General features: G+C 42.4%; 1 protein-coding gene across 1 annotated transcript in view; it reads right to left on the bottom strand.

Annotated features, from left to right (window-relative positions):
• Positions 1 to 24,814, bottom strand: part of topaz1 (testis and ovary specific TOPAZ 1) — a 57,036-nt gene that overhangs the window by 15,519 nt on the left and 16,703 nt on the right. Inside the window, exons 9-12 of the mRNA XM_080193525.1 lie at positions 22,227 to 22,378; positions 20,135 to 20,227; positions 18,110 to 18,225; positions 5,950 to 6,016 (exon numbers count right to left, since the gene is read on the bottom strand). Of these exons, the coding sequence (XP_080049651.1) occupies positions 5,950 to 6,016; positions 18,110 to 18,225; positions 20,135 to 20,227; positions 22,227 to 22,378 (428 nt within the window). The remainder of the gene's footprint in view (positions 1 to 5,949; positions 6,017 to 18,109; positions 18,226 to 20,134; positions 20,228 to 22,226; positions 22,379 to 24,814) is intronic.

The following is a 24,814-nucleotide window of genomic DNA, read 5'->3' as shown; positions in this document are numbered from 1 at the left end:
AAGGGAAATCTACTAGATGAGCATGAGGTGACAGGAAAGAGAGTTAGAATGATGGATTTAGATGATGAGGAAAGGAGGCTCAAGTGAAGAATGAATAATTGAGTGAACTGGTGAGGATGAATTGACTGTCTATGCCCCACATAATTCAAACAGTTCTGTGTGATTGTCCAGTTATGTGAATGACTGCAAACTCTCAAACTGAATATTGAATGCACACGAGGGTCACCTTAGTCAGTTCTGAAAAGTCATACTGGACCCAAAATGTTAACCTTGTTTCTCTCTCTCCATTGATGCTGCCTGACCTGCTCAGTTTTTCCAGCATTTTGTTTTTTTTCCCTTTCAGATCCTCAACATCCACAGTGCTTTGCTTTTAGCCCACTGAATAATTATTCATGGAGATGCCGCAACAGGCGTTTTTAGCGGATTTAAGCAAGTTGAGCCATTTAAATTGGAACGAACTGCCTTAGAACCTGCAAGTAATAGATCACAGAAACAGAGAATGGGAGGTGGCTATTTGGCCCTTCAAGCCGGATCCACCATTCAACAAGATCGTGGCTGATGCTCTATCTCAACACTACACTCCCATGCTCTTTCCATACCTTGACCCTTTCAGAGTCTAGAAATCTCTCTATTTCCTTAGACATATTCAGTATCTTGGCCGTGACACAGGCTAATCCACCTCTCGTAGCACTGGGAAATGGAAGGATAAGTGAAAGAATCTTAAATTGATACAAGATTTGAGAAGCTACCATATATTTCTATGTTGGTATCAATGTTGGGGAGCTTCATCTCAATTCTCTCAAAGAATGCGATACCAGGTCAGCCCAACAGTGCACTACAGACACGGTTATAGTAATAACGTGCACACGAGAGCAAAATAAAGCCAAATGGAAGCGATTCTCTCTTTATGTCACCATGCAACGGCAGCAGCAAACTTGAAGCACCGAAAGCAATGCAATTCATGCAATCAACACCACTGACCAACAAAAACAAACCAATCAGTACTGCCACACAGCATTGAATGAGCAACATTAATACAGCTCCAGGCACTAACACATTAAGTGGGTGAAGGTGGACAAGAATAAATGAATTCAAAAGACCAGAGGGCACTGTAACACCAATAAATCAATGGAGCAACAGGCACAGCAACCAGTTAATTACCAAATGGAGCAGTAAATTAAGGATCCATTGATACATCTGGCACAACAATGGCAGTGGAAAAACATGTCAATAAGTTAAATGGAAGGAGCTGACTCAGTGACTAATCAAACTAGTGGAATGCCGGTAAATTAGTATTCAGACAGCAGCAGGGACGGCAATACGAACATAAATTAAATGCAGCCGGCACTTGTGAATTAGTACTTTCCTACCTTTGTTGCAGCTGCTTCCTGCCACTAAGCGACTGGAGCCAATTTCACTGGCAGTTTACTTTTACAAACAATTATCATATAATTGTCAACTGTAAAGATGAGTTAACGAAAACTTAAGCGCCACTTTCACCATAATTACTTTTCCCCCACAGGCACTTACCAGTTAATAGCATGCGTTCGTACAGTATAATAACCCGTTTAAGTGTTTTAAATCATTCTTAATCCTTCCAGGGGTTGGGGTGGGAGGGAAGATGGTGGCCTTGAAGTAATGGGGTAATCCACAGGTCAGGCTAATGTCTGGAATATGGGTTCAAATCCCACCGTGACTATTGATCATGTGGAATATAAAGATAGTCTCAAAATCACTGACTGCTGCCATGTCCATTTATGTCTGTTAGGGAAGGAAATCTGCCATCCTTACCTGGTCTTGCCTACATGCCACTCCAGACACACAATACGGTTGACTCAACTGCCCTCGGAAACGGCCCAGCAAACCACTCCATTCAAGAGGAATTAGGGATGGGCAACAAATGCTGGTCCAGCTAGCCACGCCCAAATCCCATGAAATAATAGAAAAGGAAAACAAAACTTGGATAGGCTGATCCAGAAATTGAGAAGCCAATTCATTTCTCATTAAGGAAAATAAATCAGTGCAATCAGGAAGGACTTGAAAAAGTTCAAGTTCAAAGGTGGTGGTGTAAGAGTATGGGGGAGAAATTGAGCTCTATTGCAGCCTAAGAGAAGGCAGGGCTCCAAGCATGCCAGATACCATCTTGTTAAAGACTTGCTCCTGAGCACAATGACTGCAGCACCATGCAGAGTAGCACTGATTCCTACCAGGCCTACCATTTATGAGCACCATGCTCAAGCCCAACCTTAACCTCACAAACTCAACATGACATTATGTGGCATGAAGGAGCACCTCCCTTGATCAGCACTGCTACAAGGATCATGAGCCACATCTATTGGTTGCTGGATTATTTATTCTGGCTGTAGGGGTTGAGCTGTTGCATATTTGCTAGATTTTCAATAGTTCATAAGTCATTGTCTGGATGTCAAAACAAATGGCTTCAAATGGCCTCAAAATAAGGGGAAGCAGATTTAGGACTGAGTTGAGAAGGAACTTCTTCACACAAAGGTTTGTGAATCTGTGGAGTTCCCTGTCCAGTGATGCAGTTGATGCTACCTCATTGAATGTTTCTAAGGCAAGGATAGATAAATTTTTGAACAGTAAAGGAATTAAGGGTTATGGTAAGTGGGTGGTCAAGTGAAGCTGAGGTCCATGAAGAAAATCAGCCATAATCTTACTGAATGGCGAAGCAGGGTCAAGGGGCTAAATGGCTTACTCCTAGTTCTTACGTTCTTGTGTTCTTCCAGGTAGGGATTGCTTGGATTTTAACAGGGAGAATGAACAAACCCATTACCTAGTAGGATAAACTGTTGGTCGGTAAAGAAGTCATGACTTAAAGTAAACTAAGAGTAAGGTTAGCATTAGGTGATTGCAGCTCTTTCAGGAATCTGGCTCCTCCCAGCCCGCTCTAGGAGGGGCTAGCAATATTCACATCGCACAAGTGCCAGGCAATGTCCATCACCTCTTGACATGCAATGGCATTACCATTGCTGAGTCCCCCACTATCAAGATCCTGGGGGGGGGGGGGGTTTACCATGAACCAGAAAATGAACTGAACTAACCATATAAATATTGCAGCCACAAGAAAGGGTCAAAGGCTAGGAATCCTGCTTGGGACAACTTGACACCATCCAGGGCATTGTAACCGACTTGATTGACACCTCATCCACAAATATTCACTTCCTGCACCATCAAACAGTGGCAACAAGATGCACTTCAGGAACTCACCGAGGTTCCTTAGGCAGCACCTTCCAAACCCACAACCATCTAGAAGGACAAGAGAAGCAGATACCTGGAAATACCATCATCTACAAGTTCACCTCCAAATCACTCACCATCCTGATTTGGAAATATATTACCCTTTCTTCACTGTCATTGGGTCAAATCTAGAACTCTCCAACAGCATGGTGGGTGTATACATGCCTTGGACTGGACTGCAACTGCTCAATGTCACCTTCTCCACAGCAACTTAGTATTGGCTAACCAGGACACTCTCATTCCATAAGTGAATTTTTGAAAACATCTATTTTTTAGGGATCAGACCCCCACCCATACTTGCACTACCCCATTTAACGTGTGTGAAGCTCAGAATCAAGTTTAATGGTACTGCAGCTAAAATAAATGTTTCCAGTTGAACTCCTGAGTTTAAGTAACTGCAAACAGAAAGAGGAAGACTTCCCAACACAGCACAGCAGGAGGTCACCAACCCACAGCTACAGAACAGTACAGACACATAGAAGGGGAAGGTGAATTTCCACAGAAAGTAGTGGGGCTTCAAAAAGGTGGCAACCTCAGGATGACTCAATACTAGGTCATTAATCTGGCTGCTTTGACAATGGTTTTGACAGTGAATACATAGAGACAGGATATTGGAGGGAAGCGTTTAGATTCCTGGAGCACTGCAATGCAGTGCAGTGCAGGGAATTCCCATGGGGTGGACAGACATACATTGCTCGGTGCCTATTATACACAGTCATTCCATGACAAGTGGTCAAGGAGAAAGTTGAATGAAGCTTTATAGTAATGGGAAATCTAACTGACAGAGGACCAGACAGTCAATTGTGTAATGTGTAAAAAGTCCTAAAAGCTGTGCTGCCACTCGAGTAAGGATGAAGAAGCGGGTTAAAAAAGGGATCAAGAATCAGTCAGAAGACACTGCTCATGAATGATGTGATGACAAAAGAACAAAGTAACTCAAAAAGTTAGGGAAAGATCAAGGAAAGATATCAGGAATATATGGGGCGGCACAGCAGTACAGTGGTTCGCACTGCTTCCTCTCAGCACCAGGGGCTAAATTCAATTCCCAGCTTGGGTACTATGTGGAATTTGCATGTTCTCCCCATGTCTGTGTGTGTTTCTTCCAGATGCTCCTGTTTCCTCCCACAGTCTGAAAGACATACTTGTTAGGTGCCTTGACCCAAACAGGTGCCGCACTGTGGCGATTGGGGAATTTCACAGTAATTTCATTGCTGTGTTAATATAAGCTTTACTTGCGACTAATAAACAAACTTTAATTTTTCAAAGCATTGCAAGCCGATTTATAGCGAGCCCATGCAATTTTGGGAGATAAATACATGGCTAGATATATATGCAAGGGGAAGTGTTTAGATTTCTGAAGGCATAATGAACTGAATTAATAGTACAGCCTATGCTTGAATAGAGATGGAAACTTTTATCCTTGTGGAGATGTTGAGTTGAGAGAAAATTTTAACCGAATTGGTACGATAAAAATATACAGAAAGGGAAAGTAAGATTTAGACCTAGAAAACAAGAGAGTCGGAAGATTGGTTTAGGCTAAACAAGACAAGGTGAGTAAGAAATCAAGGAGGAGATATATAAAGAAATTTGCAAAGTTAGGTGAATCTAAACCAACCATTAAAGGATTACAGAAAGTAAGGAGCGCGAGACTGGACTTAGTTCATGAGGGAAATCATTAATATCGATTCATAGGCTGAGTCACCAGAGCACTGTAACATATAAAAAATTTTAAGCATAACAATGATTTATCTATCATTTTAAAACCTATTCCGATGCACTGTAATAACCCATATCAGAATTACAGAGGTTCTCTGTTCTTCTGCACCCTCAGGGTGTGCTACATTCCTTCAAATGGAATTTGGAATTAAAATACAAAGCTCCACTCTTTTAGAGGTCTGCCTGGTTGACTGTTTCTACACAAGGATATGACTGGTCTTTTAGAGTTTGTGCAAGACCTACTTGTGTTCCTAGCTTTAGCCCCCTTTCAATTGGTTAGTGGGAAATAACTCTTATTGCACGCATACATCTAAAGACAGAAACAAGCATTAAAGACCATATTTCCAAAAAACTTATGTTAGGAGTTTGACAAGATCATTTTTCTCATTGTCAGCAGCAAAGCACTTGGAGCAAAAAAAATCCGGAAGTGAGAGAGGTAATATTCTGAAAAGGGCACGAGGGTAGATTGCAAGTGATGTTTATGTGATGATACAGAAGAAAATAAAAGTAGCCCCGTCAATAGAAAATTTTCTCCTGCTTGCCAGTACACACTGAGAACAAATGAAGGATCATCGAGATGGACACAAGGGTTGCCAACTCTCAGGTGGACATATTTCTGGAGGGTTTTTACACATTACCTCATCACCGACTCTCCCACACAGCCAAATAGTCTTTTGCATCCCTCAGCTCGTAAACATTAAATGGAAGTTATTTCAGTATGTCTAGGATTACTCTCCTTGGATTTTGCTCAGAGCAGTGTCATGGATATTCATCTTTAACTCCTAGAGACTCCAGCTCAGTCCTGGAGAGTTGGTAACGCTGGTTCCAAATGAAGGGTCTATTTATGTGTCGGGATTTTCTGATGGTAGTCTTTATACCCATAAACCTAAAGCACTCAGTGCCCAAAACATTTACATAAATATCAATAGATTTAAGAACATGATTAAAAAAAAGCAGGAACAAAAATCTAAACACCTCTATTTCAGCTATTGCAAAATTCAAGTCAAACAGCTCTTCCAGTTCTGCTTCATGAGAAAGTAACCTGGAAGAGAAAAAAATATGTAACTTTCAAAAGGAAATTGGATATATACTTAAAAGGAAAATTAATATTATGGGAAAGACCAGGGGAATGGGACTAATTGGATAGCTCTTTCAAAAGAGTCAGTTCAGGCAGCATTGCCGAATAGCCTCTTTCTGTACTTTAAGATTCTATGGAAGGCTGCATTGTTTTAAGCTAGAACAGTTTAGAAAGTTACTAGCAAATCTGGTGTTGCTATTAAGTGAGCTAAAAATGCTAACGAGATCTGATTGGCAACAAATTTCCTGGAAACAAATTTGATTGGAAATTGCATTTCCTTACTGCAGATAAACACCTGATAAATATATTTCTCAGCATGTGATATAGGTGGCAACAAATAAAACTACAATTGTCTCTCCTTCACATGTTACAGCACAGAAGGCGACCATTTGGCTCATTGTGTCTGCACTAGCTTTCTGAATTGAGCAATTCATTTAGCACCATTTGCTCATGTCACGGAGGTGTGTTGATTTCAAATATTAAGTTTCAATTTTATCTACTGGGTTCGCTTGGGGAATTTTCAATTGTTAAAACAAAGAAACGTCTTACGATGGTTGCCAGAGGTCACCTGACAAGTCTGCAATTACAAGTTGGTCAAGTATCTGGAAGTTTCTAGTGTGTAGGCAATCCTGTTGAATTTCACACCTCCCGACGTTATGGATTACTTAACACACCTGCTGAAGATTACAGTCAACTCCTGCCGCTCCCACAGATTCTCAAAGTGTGAAATGATGAGCGCTGAACGTGCCCATGCTCAGTCAGCACGTGCGCAGTGTGCACTTTCTGCATGGGAAAGCTGAGAGATTAACATTCTAAATCGTGGATGAGTTTTGGCACCACAAGCTAGAGTTACTTTTGAGAGCATGAACAATTGTGATAGAAGAGGTGGCACATGACGGCAGCTGACTATACTTCAAAGATGGACAGAAATTTAAAATGGCTGCCACCATTTGCATCACTGTTATAGCTACATTTCATTGTCAGATTGGAGACAAGTCTCTACATTATACTCACTCATTACATGGGAAAATGGGTCAGTCTTGGATGTTAAAATATTAAACCACTCGGCCATAACACAAAAGCAAAGATGTGTACAGACATAAGCTAATCAATTATCTTCTGTGAAATAATTATCATAGAAAGAGAGGTCATATAATCGGGATCACCATTTAGGAGTGTCTATTATAAGACACAGGAGCAGAATTAGTCCACTCAGCCCATTGGGTCTACTCCACCATTCAATCATGGCTGATATTTTTCCTCATCCTCATTCTCCTACCTTTTCCCCATAACCCCTGATCCCCTTATTAATCAAGAACCTATATATCTGTCTTAAAGACACTCAAATGACCTGGCCTCCACAGCCTTCTGCAGCAGAGAGTTCCACAGGTTCACTGCTCTCTGACTGAAGAAATTCCTCCTCGTCTTAAAGGTTTGCCCCTTCAACTTGAGGTTGTTCCCTCAGGTTCTAGATTTTCTTACCAATGGAAACACCATCTCCATGTCAACTCTATCCACGTCTTGCAGTATCCTGTAAGTTTCAGAAAGATTCCCCCTCATCCTTCTAAACTCCAATGAGCACAGATCCAGAGTCCTCAACCATTCCCCATACGACAAGCTCTTCATTTCAAGGATATTTTTGCGAACCTCCTCTGGGCCCTTTCCAAGGCCAGCACATCGTTCTTTAGATACATGACCCAAAACAAATATTCCAATTGGGGTTTGGCCAGAGCCTTATAGAGCCTCAGAAATGCATCCTTGCTCTTGTATGGTAGCCTTTTCAACATGACTGAGAACATTGTATTTGCCTTCATAACTGATGACTGAACCTGCATGTTAACCTTGAGAGAATCTTGAACAAGGACTCCCAGGTCCAAACAAAGAACAAAGACAATTACAGCATAGGAACAGGCCCTTTGGTCCTCCAAGCCTGCACCAGCCTTACTGACCAACTTAACTATAACCCCCTACTCTTCTGGGGACCATATTCTCCTATTCCCATCCTATTCATGTATTTGTCAAGACTCCCTTTAAAAGCCACTCGGTTACAAGTTCCAGGCACCCACCACCCTCTGTACAAAAATCTGCTTCGTACATATCCTTTAAACCTTGCCCTTGCACCTTAAACCTGTGCCCCTAGTAATTGACTCTGACTATTCTGACTTCTGAAAAAGCTTCTGACTATTCTCTCTGTCCATGCCTCTCAATCTTGTAGACTTCTATTAGGTCACCCCTCAACCGCCATCGTTCCAGTGATAACAGATCAAGTTTCCCCAACCTCTCTTCCTAGCTAATGCCCTCCATACCAAACAACATCCTGGTAAATCTTTTCTGTACTCTCTCCAAAACCTTCACACCTTTGATAGTGTGGCAACCAGAACTGAACACTATGTTCCAACTATGCAGCCTACCTAAGGTTTTATAAAGCTGCAACATGCCTTGCCAATTTTTAAACTCAATGCCCTGACCAATGAAGGCAAGCATGCCATATGCATTCCTGACTACCTTCTCCACCTGTGTTGCCACTTTCAGTGACCTGTGTACCTGTAAACCCTTTGCCTATGAATACTCTTAAGGGTTCTACCATTTACTGTATATTTCCTATTTGCATTAGACCCTCCAAAATGCATTACCTCACACTTACCTGAATTAAACTCCATCTGCGTCTCTCCGGCCAAGTCTCCAACCGATCTATGTGCTGCTGTATCCTCTGATAGTCCTCATCGCTTTCCGCAAATCCACCAACATTTGTGTCATTCGCAAACTTGCTAATCAAACCACTTACTTTCCTCCAAATCATTTATATATAATACAAATAGCAAAAGGTCCCAGCACTGATCCCTGAGGAATGCCACTTGTCACAGCCCTACATTCAGAAATGCACCCTTCCACTGCTACCCTCTATCTTCTTTGACCAAGCCAATTTTGTATCCACCTTGCCAGCTCGCCTCTGATCCCATACAACTTCACCTTCTACATCAGTCTGCCATGAAGGACCTTGTTAAAGGCCTTACTGACGTCCACGTAGACAACATCCACTGCCCTACCCTCATTAATCATCTTCATCACTTCCTCAAAAAACTCGATCAAGTTAGTGAGACACAACCTCCCCTTCACAAAACCATGTTACCTCTCACTAATACGTCCATTTATTTCCAAATGGGAATAAATCCTGTCTCAAAGAATCTTCTCCAATAATTTTCCTACCACTCATGTAAGGCTCACTGTAATTACATGGATTATTCTTGCTACCCTCCTTAAACAAAAGGAACAACATTGGCTATTCTCCAGTCCTCTGGGACCTCTCCTATAAGATGCCTCACAACACCAGGTTAAAGTCCAACAGGTTTATTTGGTAGCAAATGCCACTAGTTTTCGGAGCACTGTTCCTTTGTCAGGTAAGTGGGAGTTCTGTTCACAAACAAGGCATATAAAGACACAAACTCAATTTACAGAATACTGATTGGAACGCGAATCTTTACAGCTAATCAAGTCTTAAAGGTACAGACAATGTGAGTGGAGAGAGCATTAAGCACAGGTTAAAGAGATGTGTATTGTCTCCAGACAGGACAGTTAGTGAGATTTTGCAAGTCCAGGCAAGTCGTGGGGGGGTTACAATAGTGTAACATGAATTCAAGATCCCGGCTGAGGCCAGGAAAGCATTCTCCAAGGTGGCCTTCACGACACACCACAGCACGGAACCACTGAGCAGAGACTGATAGCCAAGTTCCGCACATGTGAGGATGGCCTCAACCAGGATCTTGGATTCATGTTACACTATTTGTAACCCCCATGACTTGCAAAATCTCACTAACTGTCCTGGCTGGAGACAATACACATCTCTTTAACCTGCGCTTAATGCTCTCTCCACTCACATTGTCTGTACCTTTAGGACTTGATTAGCTGTAAAGATTCGCGTTCCAATCAGTATTCTGTATATTGAGTTTGTGTCTTTATATGCCTTGTTTGTGAACAGAACTCCCACTTACCTGACAAAGGAACAGTGCTCTGAAAGCTAGTGGCATGCTACCAAATAAACCTGTTGGACTTTAACCTGGTGTTGTGAGACTTCTTACTGTGTTTACCCCAGTCCAATGCCGGTGTGTCCACATCATGACTCTCCTGTAGCCAGTGAGGATATAAAGATTTCTTTCAAGGCCCCAGCAATTTCCTCCCTTGCCTCTCAGTATTCTGGCATATATCCCATCAGGCCCTGAGGGCCTGACACCACCATCTTTCTGATCTCAACATGACAAACTATCTACACACCCTTTCCCAGACACATCATCCACCAAGTCCTCTTTGGTGAGTGCTGATGCAAAGTGCTCATTTTAATACCTTGCCTATTTCCTCTGGCTCTATGCATAGATTCTCTCCCTTGTCCTTGAGTGGGCCAACCCTCTCTCTGGTTACTCCTTGCTCTTTACATATGTATAAAAAGCTTTGGGATTCTCCTTAATCCTGCTGGCCAATGCTTTCTCGTGACCTCTTTTAGCCCTCCTTGCTTAAGTATCTTTCTGCTTTCCTTGAATTCCACATTGCTTCACGTGTTCCCAGCCTCCTAGCTTTGACAAATGCTTCCCTTTTCTCTTTGACTAAGCTCACAATATCTTTTGTTATCCAAGGTTCCCAAAACTTGTCATACTTATCCTTCATCCTTAAAGGAATGTGCTTGTCCTGAATTTCTATCAATTTATACTTGAACGCCTCCTCCATGCCAGGTGTTGATTTGCCCTCAAACATCTGCCCCCAATCAACATTCATAGCTCGACAGGCTAGAGGGACTGATTGTGGACAAGTCCCCAGGGCCGGATGGAATGCATCCAAGGGTTCTGAAAGAAATGGCAGAGGTGATAGTGGATGCCTTGGTGATCATTTTCCAAACGTCGCTGGATCCCGGGGAAGTGCCGGAAGATTGGAAAACGGCTAATGTTACGCCATTGTTTAACAAGGGTGGCAGGCAAAAGGCGGGGAATTATAGGCCAGTTAGTTTAACGTCTGTTGCAGGAAAAATGTTAGAATCCATGATCAAAGAGAAAATAGCAAGGCATCTTGAGGAGAATTGTTTGGTAGAGCAGACGCAGCATGGTTTCGCTAAGGGGAAGTCGTGTCTGACGAATTTATTGGAGTTCTATGAGAATGTGGATAGAGAGCCGGTGGATGTGGTGTTTCTTGATTTTCAGAAGGCGTTTGACAAGGTGCCTCACAAGAGGTTATTACAGAAGGTCAGGGGGCATGGAGTTGGGGGTAGGGTGTTAGCATGGATAGGGGATTGGCTGTCAAATAGGAGGCAGAGAGTGGGGGTCAATGGGTGCTATTCGGATTGGCAGTTGGTGACTAGTGGAGTGCCCCAGGGGTCAGTGCTGGGGCCTCAGCTATTTACCATTTATATAGATGATCTGGAGGAGGGAACCGAGTGTATGGAGTCGAAATTTGCTGATGACACCAAGATTGGTGGAACGGCAAATTGTGCGGAGGGTGTGGAGAGTCTGCAGAAGGATCTAGACAGGCTGGGCGAATGGGCCAGGAAATGGCAAACGGAATTTAATGTTGGCAAATGTGAGGTTGTCCACTTTGGTAGGAATAATGGTAGGAAGGACTATTACTTACGTGGCGAAAAACTGCAGCATGCAATGGTGCAGAGGGACCTCGGGGTCCTTGTGCACGAGTCGCAAAAACCCAGCCTGCAGGTGCAGCAGGTGGTCAGGAAGGCGAATGGGATGCTGGCCTTCATAGCGAGGGGGAGTGAATATAAAAGTAGGGAGGTCTTGCTGCAGCTGTATAGGGCACTGGTGAGGCCGCAGCTGGAGTACTGTGTGCAGTTTTGGTCGCCGCACTTACGCAAGGATATTTTGGCCTTGGAGGGAGTGCAGAGGAGGTTTACTAGGCTGATTCCGGAGTTGAGGGGGTTGAACTATGAGGAGAGGCTGAATAAACAAGGCTTGTACTCAGAAGAATGAGGGGAGATCTCACTGAGACGTATAAGATGATGAATGGGATGGATAGGATAGAGGTGGAGAGGCTCTTCCCGCTCAGAAAGGACAGTAGGACTAGGGGGCACAGCCTCAAGATGGTGGGGGGGGGGTGGTTTAGAATGGAGTTGAGGAGGAATTTCTTCACTCAAAGGGTGGTGAATCTCTGGAATTCTCTGCCCGTTGAAGTGGTGGAGGCTGCCTTGCTAAATATTTTTAAGATGCGGGTTGATAGGTTTTTGATAGGCAAGGGGATTAAGGGTTATGGGGAGAGGGCGGGAATGTGGAACTGAGCCACGACAGATCAGCCATGATCTTACTGAATGGCGGGGCAGGCTCGAGGGGCTAGATGGCCTACTCCTACTCCTATTTCTTATGTTCTTATTCTTCAGTTTCTCCTAATATTGTTGTAATTAGTTTTCCCCCAATTTAGCACCTTCATTTGAGGACTACACTTATCTTTACACATTAGTACCTCAAAGCTTACTGAATCATGGTCACTGTTTCCAAACAGCTCCCTTACTGAAACATCAACCTCCTGGCTGGGATCATTCCCCAATATCAGGTCCAGTATGGCCCCTTCCCTAGTTGGGCTATCTATATTCTGTTTCAAGAAACCCTCCTGGATGCTTATAACAAATTCTGCCCTATCCATGCTCCTAGCACTAAGTGAGTCCTAGTCAACATATGGGAAGTTAAAATCTCCCACCAGAACAACCCTGTTACTTTTAGACCGTGCCAAAATCTGCCTATATATCTGTTCCTCTATCTCCCGCTGGCAGTTGGGTGGCCTATAGAAAACCCCCAACATTGTGACCACACCTTTCCTATTCCTGAGCTCTACCCATATTGCCTCACTATATGAGCCCTCTGAGATGTCCTCCTGCAGTACATCTGTGATATTCTCCTTAATTAGTAGTGCAACTACCCTACCCCTTTTACATCCCACTCTATCCTGCCTGAAAAAACTGTATCCTGGAATGTTAAACTGCCAATCCTCTCTTTCCCTTAACCAAGACTCTGTAATGGCATCATCATAGAGCTTGGATTAATATCAGGAAGTACATCCGCCTTACCTGCTACACTCCTCGCATTGAAACAAATACACTTCAGTCAATCAGACCCTGATTAGCAATCCCACCCTGCCTGTTCTTTGAGTCTTACTGATCCTACTCTCTGGTTCCCCTTCAGCGAATTCACCTTTGCTTTGGTTCCTATCCCCTTGTCAAACTAGTTTAAATCCTCCCATGTGACACTAGCAAATCTCCCTGCCAGAATATTTATGCCTGTCTTTCTTGTACAGGTCCCATCTGGCCCAGAAAAGATTGTAATGGTCCAGGTATCTGAAACCCTCACTCCCACACCAGCTGTCTAGCTGCACTATATTCCTATTCCTAGTCTCTAACACATGGCACAGGGAGTAATCTTGAGATTACAACACTAGAGGTCCTGCTTTTTAACTTTCCACCTAACTCCCTAAACTGCTACTGCAGAACCTCATCACTCTTCCTACCATGTCGTTCGTGCCAATATGTACCATGATCTCTGGCTGTTGACCCTCTCCTTTCAGGATTCTTTCGGCCCTTTCAGAGACATCCTGGACCTTGGCACCAGGGAGGCAACATACCATCCTGAAGTCTCTTCCATGTCCACAAAAGTGCCTATCTGCACCTCTAACTACAGTGTCCCCTATAACTATTGCCCCAGTGCTCTTTGTCCCTCCCTGTTTAATAACAGAGCTATAGTGCCACTGCTGTTATCCCCTGATAGGCCATCCCCCCAATAGTATCCAAACGGTACACTCGTTAGAGGGGAGATGACCACAGGGGATTCCTGTACTGATTGCCTGCCCCTTCTGGGGGTCCCGCATCTGCCTGTCCTTCTGGGTGTGACCACATTTCTAAAGCTCCTATCTATGACACTTTCCGTGAACTTCATGCTCCTAAGTGCATCCAACTGCTGCTCCAGTCTATCCATGCGGTCTGTAAGAAGCTGCAATTGGGTGCACAGTCATCCGAGACACTGGAAGCGTCACAGATCTCCCAAATCTCCCAAGTGCAGCACTTAACCCCACTGATCAACATTTCGAGCACCAATTAAATTATGTAAGAAAAATTATAAAACTCACACCTTCATTTTTACCTTCTCACTGTGGCCTTTTTTTGCTCAGAGGGAGGGAGGGAAACACTAATGTAGTGTTTCAGGCTTATCACCAGATCTTCCACTTCTCACTTCTTAGATGATGTTACTGGTGTAACTTCTCCCAGAATGCACCAGTGAAGTCTGTCAGCTGCCTCTACTGGATTTGTGTTTCTGATTTCCTAAACATTTCCCCATTTAGAAAATAGTCTATGTCTCCATTCCTTCTTCCAAAATGCATAATCTCACACTTTTCTACATTGTATTCCATCTGCCACTTCTCCTAACAGGTTCAAGTTCTTCTGCAGTCCCCCTGCTTCCTCAATACTACCTGTCCCTCTGCATATCTTTGCATCATATGCAAACTTAAGTGTCTTCAGTTCCATCTTCCAAATTGTTAATGTATATTGTGGAAAGTTGTGGTCCCAGCACTGAACCCTGAAGCAAAACACTCATCACTGGCTGCCATCCTGAAAAAGACCCTTTTATCCCCACTCTCTGCCTTCTGCCAGTCAATCCTCTATCCGTGCCAGAATCTTACCCTCAACACAATGGGCGCTTAACTTAATAATCTCCTATGTGGCACCTTGTCAAAGACCTTCTGGAAACCTAAATAAATCATGTCCACTGGTTTTCCTTTACCTAACTTCCTTGTTACCTCCTCAAAGAATTCTAACTGTTTTGTCAGACATGACCTCCCCTTGACAAAGCTTGCTGACTCAGTCCTACTTTATCATGCACTTCCAAGTACACCGCAATCTCATCTTTAACAATAGACTCTAAAATCTTGGCAATAACTGAAGTCAAGCTAACTGGCCTATAATTTCCCATCTGCTGCCTCCCTCCCTTCTTAAACAGCAGTGTTACATTAGCTACTTTCCAGTCCTCTGGGACACTCCCTGCCTCCAGTGGTTCCTGAAAGACCACCACCAATGCCTCCACAATTTCCTCAGCTATCTTTTTAGAACTCGGGGGTGTAGCCTATCCGGTTCAGGTGATTTATCCACCTTCAGATTATTTAATTTCCTCATAACCTTCTCCTTAATAGCAGCTACCTGTGCCTCCTGGAGCTCTGGCATCCCACTGGTGTAGAACATAGAACATTACAGCGCAGAACAGGCCCTTCAGCCCACGATGTTGCGCCGACCAGTTACAAAACAATGACCCACTAACCTAAACCAATCCCTTTTCGTCCATAAACCTATCCACGGATCTCAAACACCCCCAAACTAGGCGCATTTACAACTGCAGCAGGCAGGGCATTCCAATCCCCCACCACCCTCTGGGTAAAGAACCTACCCCTGACATCCATCCTATAACTACCCCCCCTTAATTTAAAGCCATGCCCCCTCGTGCTAGATTTCTCCATCAGAGGAAAAAGGCTATCACTATCCACCCTATCTAAACCTCTAATCATCTTATGTTTCAATAAGATCCTCTTAGCCGCCTTCTTTCCAGCGAAAACAACCCCAAATCCCTCAGCCTCTCCTCATAGGACCTCCCCTCCATACCAGGCAACATCCTGGTAAACCTCCTCTGCACCCTCTCCAAAGCCTCCACATCCTTCCTGTAATGTGGGGACCAGAACTGCACACAGTACTCCAAGTGCGGCCGCACCAGAGTTGTGTACAGTTGCAACATAACGCTGCAACTCCTAAATTCAATCCCCCTACCAATAAACGCCAAGACACCGTATGCCTTCTTAACAACCTTATCTACTTGATTCCCAACTTTCAGGGATCTATGTACACATACACCTAGATCCCTCTGCTCATCCACACTATTCAAAGTCCTCCCGTTAGCCCTATACTCGACACATCTGTTATTCCTACCAAAGTGAATTACCTCACACTTCTCCGCATTAAACTCCAACCTCTCTAGAACTTTTAGGAGGTCTATAAAAGACTCCCAACAGGGTGACCTCTCCACTCCTATTTCTAATCTCCGCCCATACTACCTCAACAGACAAGTCCTCATCAAACTTCCTCTCTGACACTGTGATACAGTCCCTGACCAATAATGCTACCCCTCCCCCCCTTCTACCTCCTTCTCTACTCCGACTAAAATATTTGAACCCCGGGACCTGCAGCAACCATTCCTGCCCCTGCTCTATCCATGTCTCTGAAATGGCCACAACATCGAAGTCCCAGGTACTGATCCACACTGCAAGTTCATCCACTTTATTGCGAATACTCCTCGCATTAAAGTATACGCATTTCAAACCCTGCTCCACCCCATGTCTTCCACCATGAAGACTGATGCCAAGTAACTATTCAGTCCCGCTGCCATTTCTTTGTTTCCTATTACTTCTTCAGCCTTATTTTTCAGTAGCGCTATTTTTGCCTCTCTTACCTTTTACATACTGAAAAAACTCTTCCTATTTTCTTTTATATTATTAGCTATCTTACACTCATATTTCATCTTCTCCCACACATTGCTTTTTTAGTTGTCCTTTGCTCACGTTAAAAGGTTTCCCAATCCTCTGGCTTCCCACTAATCCTTGCCACTTTGCATGCTTTTTCGTTTGCTTTTACATTGTCCTCGACTTCCCTCATCAGCCATGGATGCAGCCAAAGGCTGTCTACTTTCCTCGCTCTTAACTAACTTGTAAAAAATCTAGTATTTCCACATCTTAACTAACCAATCTGAATGAACCCTGCCTGCTTGGTGTATAGCAGACAAGAGAAATTAAAGATTACGTCATATTCCAAATCAGTGCTTCAGAGAGAAAAAACCAACACTACATAAGAATGTAAATCCTTTGCATTATTCATGGCTGAGGCCAATCAGTGAAATTGATTTACTTGCCTTTTCTTGTTTACTTTTTGGCCAAATTAAGATTCATTGCCTCTACTTTGTAAGTTGTATGTTTACGTGTTGTGAAATCAGGATGTGAGCTTACCTTTTAAAAAATATTTTAAAATCTTCAGCTGGGTGGATTTTTAAGCACAAAAGCTAACCCTTACTTGTTTAAACTCATGAAAGTCAGGCTGAGTTATCTGCAATCAGCACATGAACAGTCAGGTCCATACACTGAATTGGCAACATTCACCCTGCGAAATTATGAAATCCCTGTTACAATCAACCAGGAGATGGGAAAAAAATAAGAGGGGAAATCCTTAAACACGTTGTCACCTGATTATAACACCTGACTTGTCCCCATAACCCTGCACAGTATTCTTTTTCAGATAATAGTCTAATTCTCTTCTTAATGACTCGATTGAACCTGCCTCCACCACACTCAGACAGTGCATTCCAGACCTCAACTACTCACTGCATAAAAAGCTTTTTCTTATGACACTTTTGCTTTTACCAATTACTTCTCTTGTTCCTTTCACAGGTGAAATCAGTTTCTCCTCATCTACTCTGTCCAGAGCTTTGGATACATCTATCAACTCGCTTCTCAGCCTTCTTTTCTTCAAGGAAAAGAGTCCCAACTTCTCCAATCTATCCTCATAACTAAAGTTCTCATTCCAGAAAGGATTCTCATGAATCTTTTCAGCATTCCTCCCCAGTGCTTTCCCATCCCTACCTAAAATGTGGCATGCAGAACTGGACACAATATTCAAACTAAGGCTGAACTAATGTCTTATACAAGTTCAACATAACCTCTTTGCTCTTGTATTCGATACCCCTAAGCCCCATACTGTATGGTTTAACCATGCTCTCAACTGGTCCTGCCACCTTCAATATCTTATGCACATATCCACCCAGGTCCCTCTGCTCCTGCACCCCTTTTAGAATTGAAATAGAATTTCAAATGAGCTATTTATTTTCCATGAACTAATAATACATGCCCATCAGTTCTTCAAAAGTTTCAAACAAAGCTCACATGTACTGATTCAACTGTCATATATGTCACTTTAAAACAACAGATCTTTAGTATCACAGACTTGTGACTTGAATTGTACAAGCTAACAGAAGAACAAAGTAGACAACTGCTTACCTGGGTTTAAGCACCATGATGAAATGTATTTCTTGTTGAGATACCTGCAGTTGATTCAGCAGATGTATCATGTAATTAAATTGATCCAACTGGAACTTAAGTCCCAAATCTGCAAGCTGTAAAAGTTCACAAATTAATTGTGCATAAACTTTAAAAAAGTTTACATTTTTAAAAAATTTAAAATCTGACACTTTCCCCATTAGTTATTATCCCAACTGCAGGCACTTAATTAGAACTTCATTTGCAAATGTGCCAAGGCTAAGTGGGTAAAACCTTCACCTGAGCCAGCACCCTTGATAGTTTCTCAGACATTCAATAAATCAATGCAATTTTGATCAGATGCTTTCTACAGTTTTCCAAAATTAGAACGGTTGATTACGCATTATATATTTAATTGATAGCAATCTGATCTATTTTAGAAATGTGTAATACAAATCTGGAGCACAGGCAGCTCTTTAAGCAAGAACAAAATACTGCAAAAATCTGAAATGAAAACAGCAAATTCTGGAAACACTCAGTAGGTCAGGCAGTATCTGCAAAAATTGAGTGAATATTTCAGGTCAGTGTCCTTTCAAGCAGAACCAAGAGATTAAATCTAACTTTGTTCTGATGGGGTGTCAACCTGAAACATTAACACTGTTTCTCTCCCCAAGGATGCTTCCTGATCTGCTGAGCATTTCCAGCATTTGCTTTTTTAAATTCAGGTTTCCAACATCTGTAGTGTTTTGCTTTTGTATCTGTAAATAGAATTTCAAACGTACCTATCTTTACTGGAATATGTTCCATTAATCGTACCAAAAAAAACTAGAGGACACAGGTGATCATTTCTGAATTGAGCAGGATGTGGGGCGAGAAGAGAACAAATTGGGAGTTGGATAGTGAATTACAAGACATGGCATAGAAGGAACTCAGCAGGGGCAGATAGTTGACAACGTTGCTATGGAATAAGATTAAAAGGTCAAAGGAGGTGCTGTGGAATCAGCAAAGATAGCCCCGAAAACACTGCAAAAATACAACTCTCATCAAATATCTGTATAAAGAACTCTACAGTTATAAATTCATCATTAATACACACCCTTTAAAAGATTGTGGCCAAAATTTCTTTCCATCATTCACCAAAAACTTATGAGCAATATGTTTTATCCCTTTCTACGCAAGGTAGAGAAATTAGTTACAGTGGCACAAACATAGGTTAGAAGGTGGAGAACAATTATACAATGAAAACGTGGAATGAACAAGTTCATTAAATAATATTTCAACAATTGTGGTTGAGTAATGTAGCAAATCCTGCAATTCATTCACAAAGCCACCACAAATGTCCAATGAACAAAGAACATTACAGCACAGGAACAGGCCCTTCAAGCCTGCACGGACCATGCTGCCCGACTGAACTAAAGCCCCCTACCCTGCCTGGGACCAAATCCCTCTATTCCCATCCTATTTATATATTTGTCAAGACGCCCCTTAAAAGTCACTATTGTATCCACTTCCATTACCTCCCCTGGCAGGGAGTTCCAGGCACCCACCACCCTGTGTAAAAAAACTTGCCACAAACATCTCCTTTAAACCTTGCCCCTTGCATCTTAAACCTGTGCCCCCTAGTAATTGACTCTTCCACCTTGGGAAAAAACTTCTAACTATCCACTCTATCCATGCCCCTCAATCTTGTAGGCTTCTATCAGGTTGTCACTCAACCTCCACCATTCCAATCAACCTCTTCTCACAGCTAATGCTCTTCTACATCCCGGTAAATCTTTTCTGTGCCCTCTTAAAGCCTCCACATCCTTCTGTTCGTGTGGCGACCAGAATTGAACACTATATTCCAAGAGCAGCCTAACTAAGATTCTATAAAGCTGCAACATGACTTGCCAATTTTTAAACTCAATGCTCCGGCCAATGAAGGCAAGTATGCTTTCTTAACTACCTTCTCCACCCACGTTGCCATTTTCAGTTTACTTGTACACCTAGATTCCTCTATCAATATTCTTAAGCCACATATATAAAATATCCAGCAGTGATCCTTACCTTACAGGTTATCTCTATAAGATTGGAAATCATGGCCCTCAAGTCTGTGGATGCCACAAGGTCAAACACATTTAGTAAAATGTCACTTTCTGGCTAGAAGAGAAAATATTTAGTAGCATTCCATTAACTGTGTATTTCTGTATTTTAAACAAAGGATGAGGGACAGTTATTTGCCGAGAAAAGAGACCCCAAGTTTGTTCCCTTCACAACAGGCAGGTTGAGAGTTTTGATACAGGTGTTCAAAATTAGGAAGGGTCTTAAAAGTAAAGAGAAACTCTTGGATATAACCTTGCAAAAGCACTTGACTGTTAATTTCCTACTTTTCAAACTTGTGTCTTTCTTTTCCATTCTCCAGTTAGAACATAAGAACATAAGAAATAGGAGCAGGAGTAGGCCATCTAGCCCTTCGAGCCTGCCCCGCCATTCAATAAGATCATGGCTGATCTGTCGTGGCTCAGTTCCACATTCCCGCCCTCTCCCCATAACCCTTAATCCCCTCGCTTATCAAAAACCCATCAACCCGCGTCTGAAAAATATTTAGCGAGGTAGCCTCCACCACTTCAACGGGCAGAGAATTCCAGACATTCACCACCCTTTGAGTGAAGAAGTTCCTCCTCAACTCCGTTCTAAACCACCACCACCACCCCCCCCCCTTATCTTGAGGCTGTGCCCCCTAGTCCTACTGTCCTTTCTGAGCGGGAAGAGTCTCTCCACCTCTATCCTATCCATCCCTTTCATCATCTTATACGTCTCAATGAGATCTCCCCTCATTCTTCTAAACTCTAACGAGTACAAGCCTAGTTCATTCAGCCTCTCCTCATAGCTCAACCCCCTCAACTCCGGCATCAGCCTAGTAAACCTCCTCTGCACTCCCTCCAAGGCCAAAATATCCTTGTGTAAGTGCGGCGACCAAAACTGCACACAGTACTCCAGCTGCGGCCTCACCAATGCCCTATACAGCCGCAGCAAGACCTCCCTACTTTTATATTCAATCCCCCTCGCTATGAAGGCCAGCATCCCATTCGCCTTCCTGACCACCTGCTGCACCTGCAGGCTGGGTTTTTGCGACTCATGCACAAGGACCCCGAGGTCCCTCTGCACCGTCGCCTGCTGCAGTTTTTTGCCACGTAAGTAATAGTCCTTCCTACCATTATTCCTACCAAAGTGGACCACCTCACACTTGTCTGCACTATCCACTCTAATTCTCTCTTAGTACATCTTCTACTCTTTCCCCCTGCATCCTGCACACTTTATCTAGACAGTTCCATTCATCTGATTCTCTGTATTCTGTACATCACCCAGCCATGCATAATGGGGTACTGGAAAATACAGGAGGAATTAGAAGGCAAAAAAGGACAGCAAATTAATCCTCGATTTGTTTTGTTGGAAAGGCAAGAATGAACACGAGGCAATTTTCACAGACTTTGACAAGCCAATGTCTGAAAGCAGGTTCAGAAATAGGCTTATGTTTCAAGATCCTGGCAGCAAGATATTAAGGAGATTATTCCAAGAAGTCAATGGCGAGAGAAATTTTTCAGAAAATGACATCTAGTGCCAGTGTATGCCAATATCAGAAAACAAAATGCTCACAGCTTTTAAAAAGGAAGCAAGTTGCCAACCAGCCATTCAATATCAAAAGTAGGGGAATGTGGAAATGCAAACCTGTTTATCCAGGCTTCTGTTCAGTGACACTTTAACAATCTTGAAGAAATCTTTTAAGAGAATAAAAATGGCTTGCAAAGTATCAGAAAGTTTCATGAGAGTGTCTAAAGTCACGTGGGGAAGTTTCTTGCATGGTTTAACAATTCAACCCAGCATTTTTAAGTCTTGTCATTTAAAATTCAGAGTAAATCAGGGACGAGTTGCCGCATCAACAGAAGAGCAACTATTATGATTTCAGGGTTATCATAGTTGAAACTAACAACTGCCAACTCTGAGAAGATCAAGTTGTATTGTTTATAATGGAAGCAACAACCAGCCCTGTTCATTGAAACAGTCGGCTCTTCAATTCTGGTTTTTGTACATTTTTTATTACCAAAGATAGGATAACTTATAAACTTTAATCTGCATTAATAACGAAACAAGTACTCACCAACACCTTCATGATTATGGCCATATTGAGCAGTTCAAAAACTTCTTGCAACATACGCAAGTTCAACAATGCAAAAAGTAGTCTGTTCATCACTTGGGGGCTACAGTAAATGCCAGGTGGAAAATTTCTGTAGTAACTTCTAAATGTTCTTACTAGATGGGAAAAGTATACACACTGCGTTACCACCAGCAAATGAGAAACTTTTATTCTATCTTCAATAATTTTTCAACGCTTGCAGCCATTCCACTGGCTCAACGGAGGAAGCAAAACCTCCTGATGAAGCACCGAGGGTCACAAATCACCGAATGACCCTTCCAAGTAATATCAATCAGCACAAGGGTTTGAACTCTGACATGTCTTACCAGGAAAGACTGCTCTGGTGCTGAAACTAGTTTTTGCAACCCATGTTTGAGTGGCTGGAAGCAGATTCACCCAGCAGTAACATATTAAAATCTCAGCTGGTTGATACCATTCCCACAAGTGAGAATTCTTGAACCACTCCTTAGTATTTGGCCCACTCTTGCAGTTTCAGCACAAGCTGTTCATTGTACATCCATTTCAAACTGCACCCATTTTGTCATTTCAACAATCACCGCTGACATCTCAGTCAAATGTCATGACTGAAATAGTCTCTTGATTTGACACCAATTTATTTCTCATCTACAAAGTCATTCAATTAAATTTATTCATCTGTTATTTCTCTATTAATAGAAAACTCACTTAAACTTTATAGATTTCATAATTGTACTAAAGCCTTCTTTGTTGACCATTCCTGATGTACAGCAGAAAGCACAATACAAATCGCATTAACAGGAGGCAGCATTTAGGTGCAACCAGATAATGCTCTAAAAAACTAACAACCAAAAAAAATCCATCCACAAGGACAGAACAAACAAATTTGATAAACATATCACCTTGAAAGATAAACGGGCTACTAGCAAAGCAAGGCATTAGTTAAGATGTCCTTGGGATTTTCTGGCCTTCTAGCATTTCACGCCAAGATTACAAAAGGTAACTTTTTTATCCTAGTGAATTATTTCTCTTTCTGGGAATTATCAATTTCAGATGTGCTTCAAAGTTTCTAGAAGAGAACCACCTTAGAATTTTTATTGGCTTGGAGAACCTTCATTCCACAATTTTTCCCAATTGAAATACAGTCACTGTGAATTTTTTTTATCATTCATACACAGGATGTGGACACAGTCAGTAAGGCCAGCAGTTATTATCAAACCCTAACTGTCCGAGACAATCTGGAGACATGCTTGGCCATTTCAGAAAGCAGTTAAGATTGATTGTTGGAGGTCTGGAGTTCTACTTAAACAAAGGAGACTACAAAGGGATGAGGGAGGAGTTGGCTAAGGAAGGCTGGGAACAAAAACTATGGTGCAACGATCGAGGAACAGTGGAGAGCTTTCAAAGCGATCTTTCACACTGCTCAGCAAAAGTATATACCAGTGATAAGGACGGACTGTAGGAAAAAAGAGATAATCTGCCATGGATATCTAAGGAAATAAAGGAGGGTATCAAATTGAAAGAAAATGCACACAAAGTGGCAAAGATTAGCAGGAACCGAGAGGATTGGGAAATCTTTAAAGGTCAGCAGAAAGCCACAAAAAAGCTATAAAGAAAAGCAAGATGGATTATGAGAGTAAACTAGCTCAGAATATAAAAACAGATAGCAAAAGTTTCTACAAATATATAAAACGAAAAAGAGTGGCTAAAGTAAACACTGGTCCTTTAGAGTCTGAGAAGGGGGATGTAATAACTGGAAATGAGAAAATGGCTGGGGCATTGAACAGGTATTTTGTGTTGGTCTTCACAGTGGAAGACACAAACATACCAAAAACTGATGACAGGAAGGAAGAAGGCTACAGCAGGTGAGAGCCTAGAAACTATTATCACAAAAGAGGTAGTGTTGGTCAAGTTAATGGGGTTAAAGGTAGACAAGTCTCCTAGTTCTGATGGAATGCCTCCCAGGGTACTAAAAGAGATGGTGGGAGAAATAGCAAATGCACTAGTGGTAATTTACCAAAATTCACTGCACTCTGGGGTGGTTCCTTAAGATTGGAAAACAGCAAATGTGACACCACTGCTTACAAAAAAAGGAAGTAGACAAAAGGCAGGCAACTGTAGGCCAGTTAGCTTAACTTCAGTAGTAGGGAAAATGCTTGAATCTATCAAGGAAGAAAGAGTGAGACACCTGGATATAAACTGTCCCACTGGTAAGATGTAGCATGGGTTCATGAAGGGAAGGTCATGTTTGACTAATTTGGTGGAATTCTTTGAGAACATTATATGTGCAGTGGACAATGGGGAACCTGTGGGTGTGGTGTATCTGGATTTCCAGAACGCATTTGACAAGGTATCGCATCAAGGACTGCTACATAAGACAGAGATGCATAGTGTTATATTAGCATGGATAGAGGATTAGCTAACTAAGAGAAAGCAAAGAGTGAGGAACAAATGGGTGCTTTTTTGGTTGGTGATCAGTGACTAGTGGTGTGCCTCAGATCAGTGTTGTTTATGATTTACATAGATGATTTGGAGATGCAGACCAAGTGTAGTGTGTCAAAATTCACAGATGACAG

Source organism: Carcharhinus amblyrhynchos, chromosome 8 (assembly GCF_965287045.1).
Source record: "Carcharhinus amblyrhynchos chromosome 8, sCarAmb.v2.hapA, whole genome shotgun sequence".
In the NCBI taxonomy this organism is placed as follows: Eukaryota; Metazoa; Chordata; class Chondrichthyes; order Carcharhiniformes; family Carcharhinidae; genus Carcharhinus; species Carcharhinus amblyrhynchos.
The sequence above is the reverse complement of the archived record's forward strand: the minus strand, read 5'-3'. Positions and strand labels throughout refer to the sequence as shown.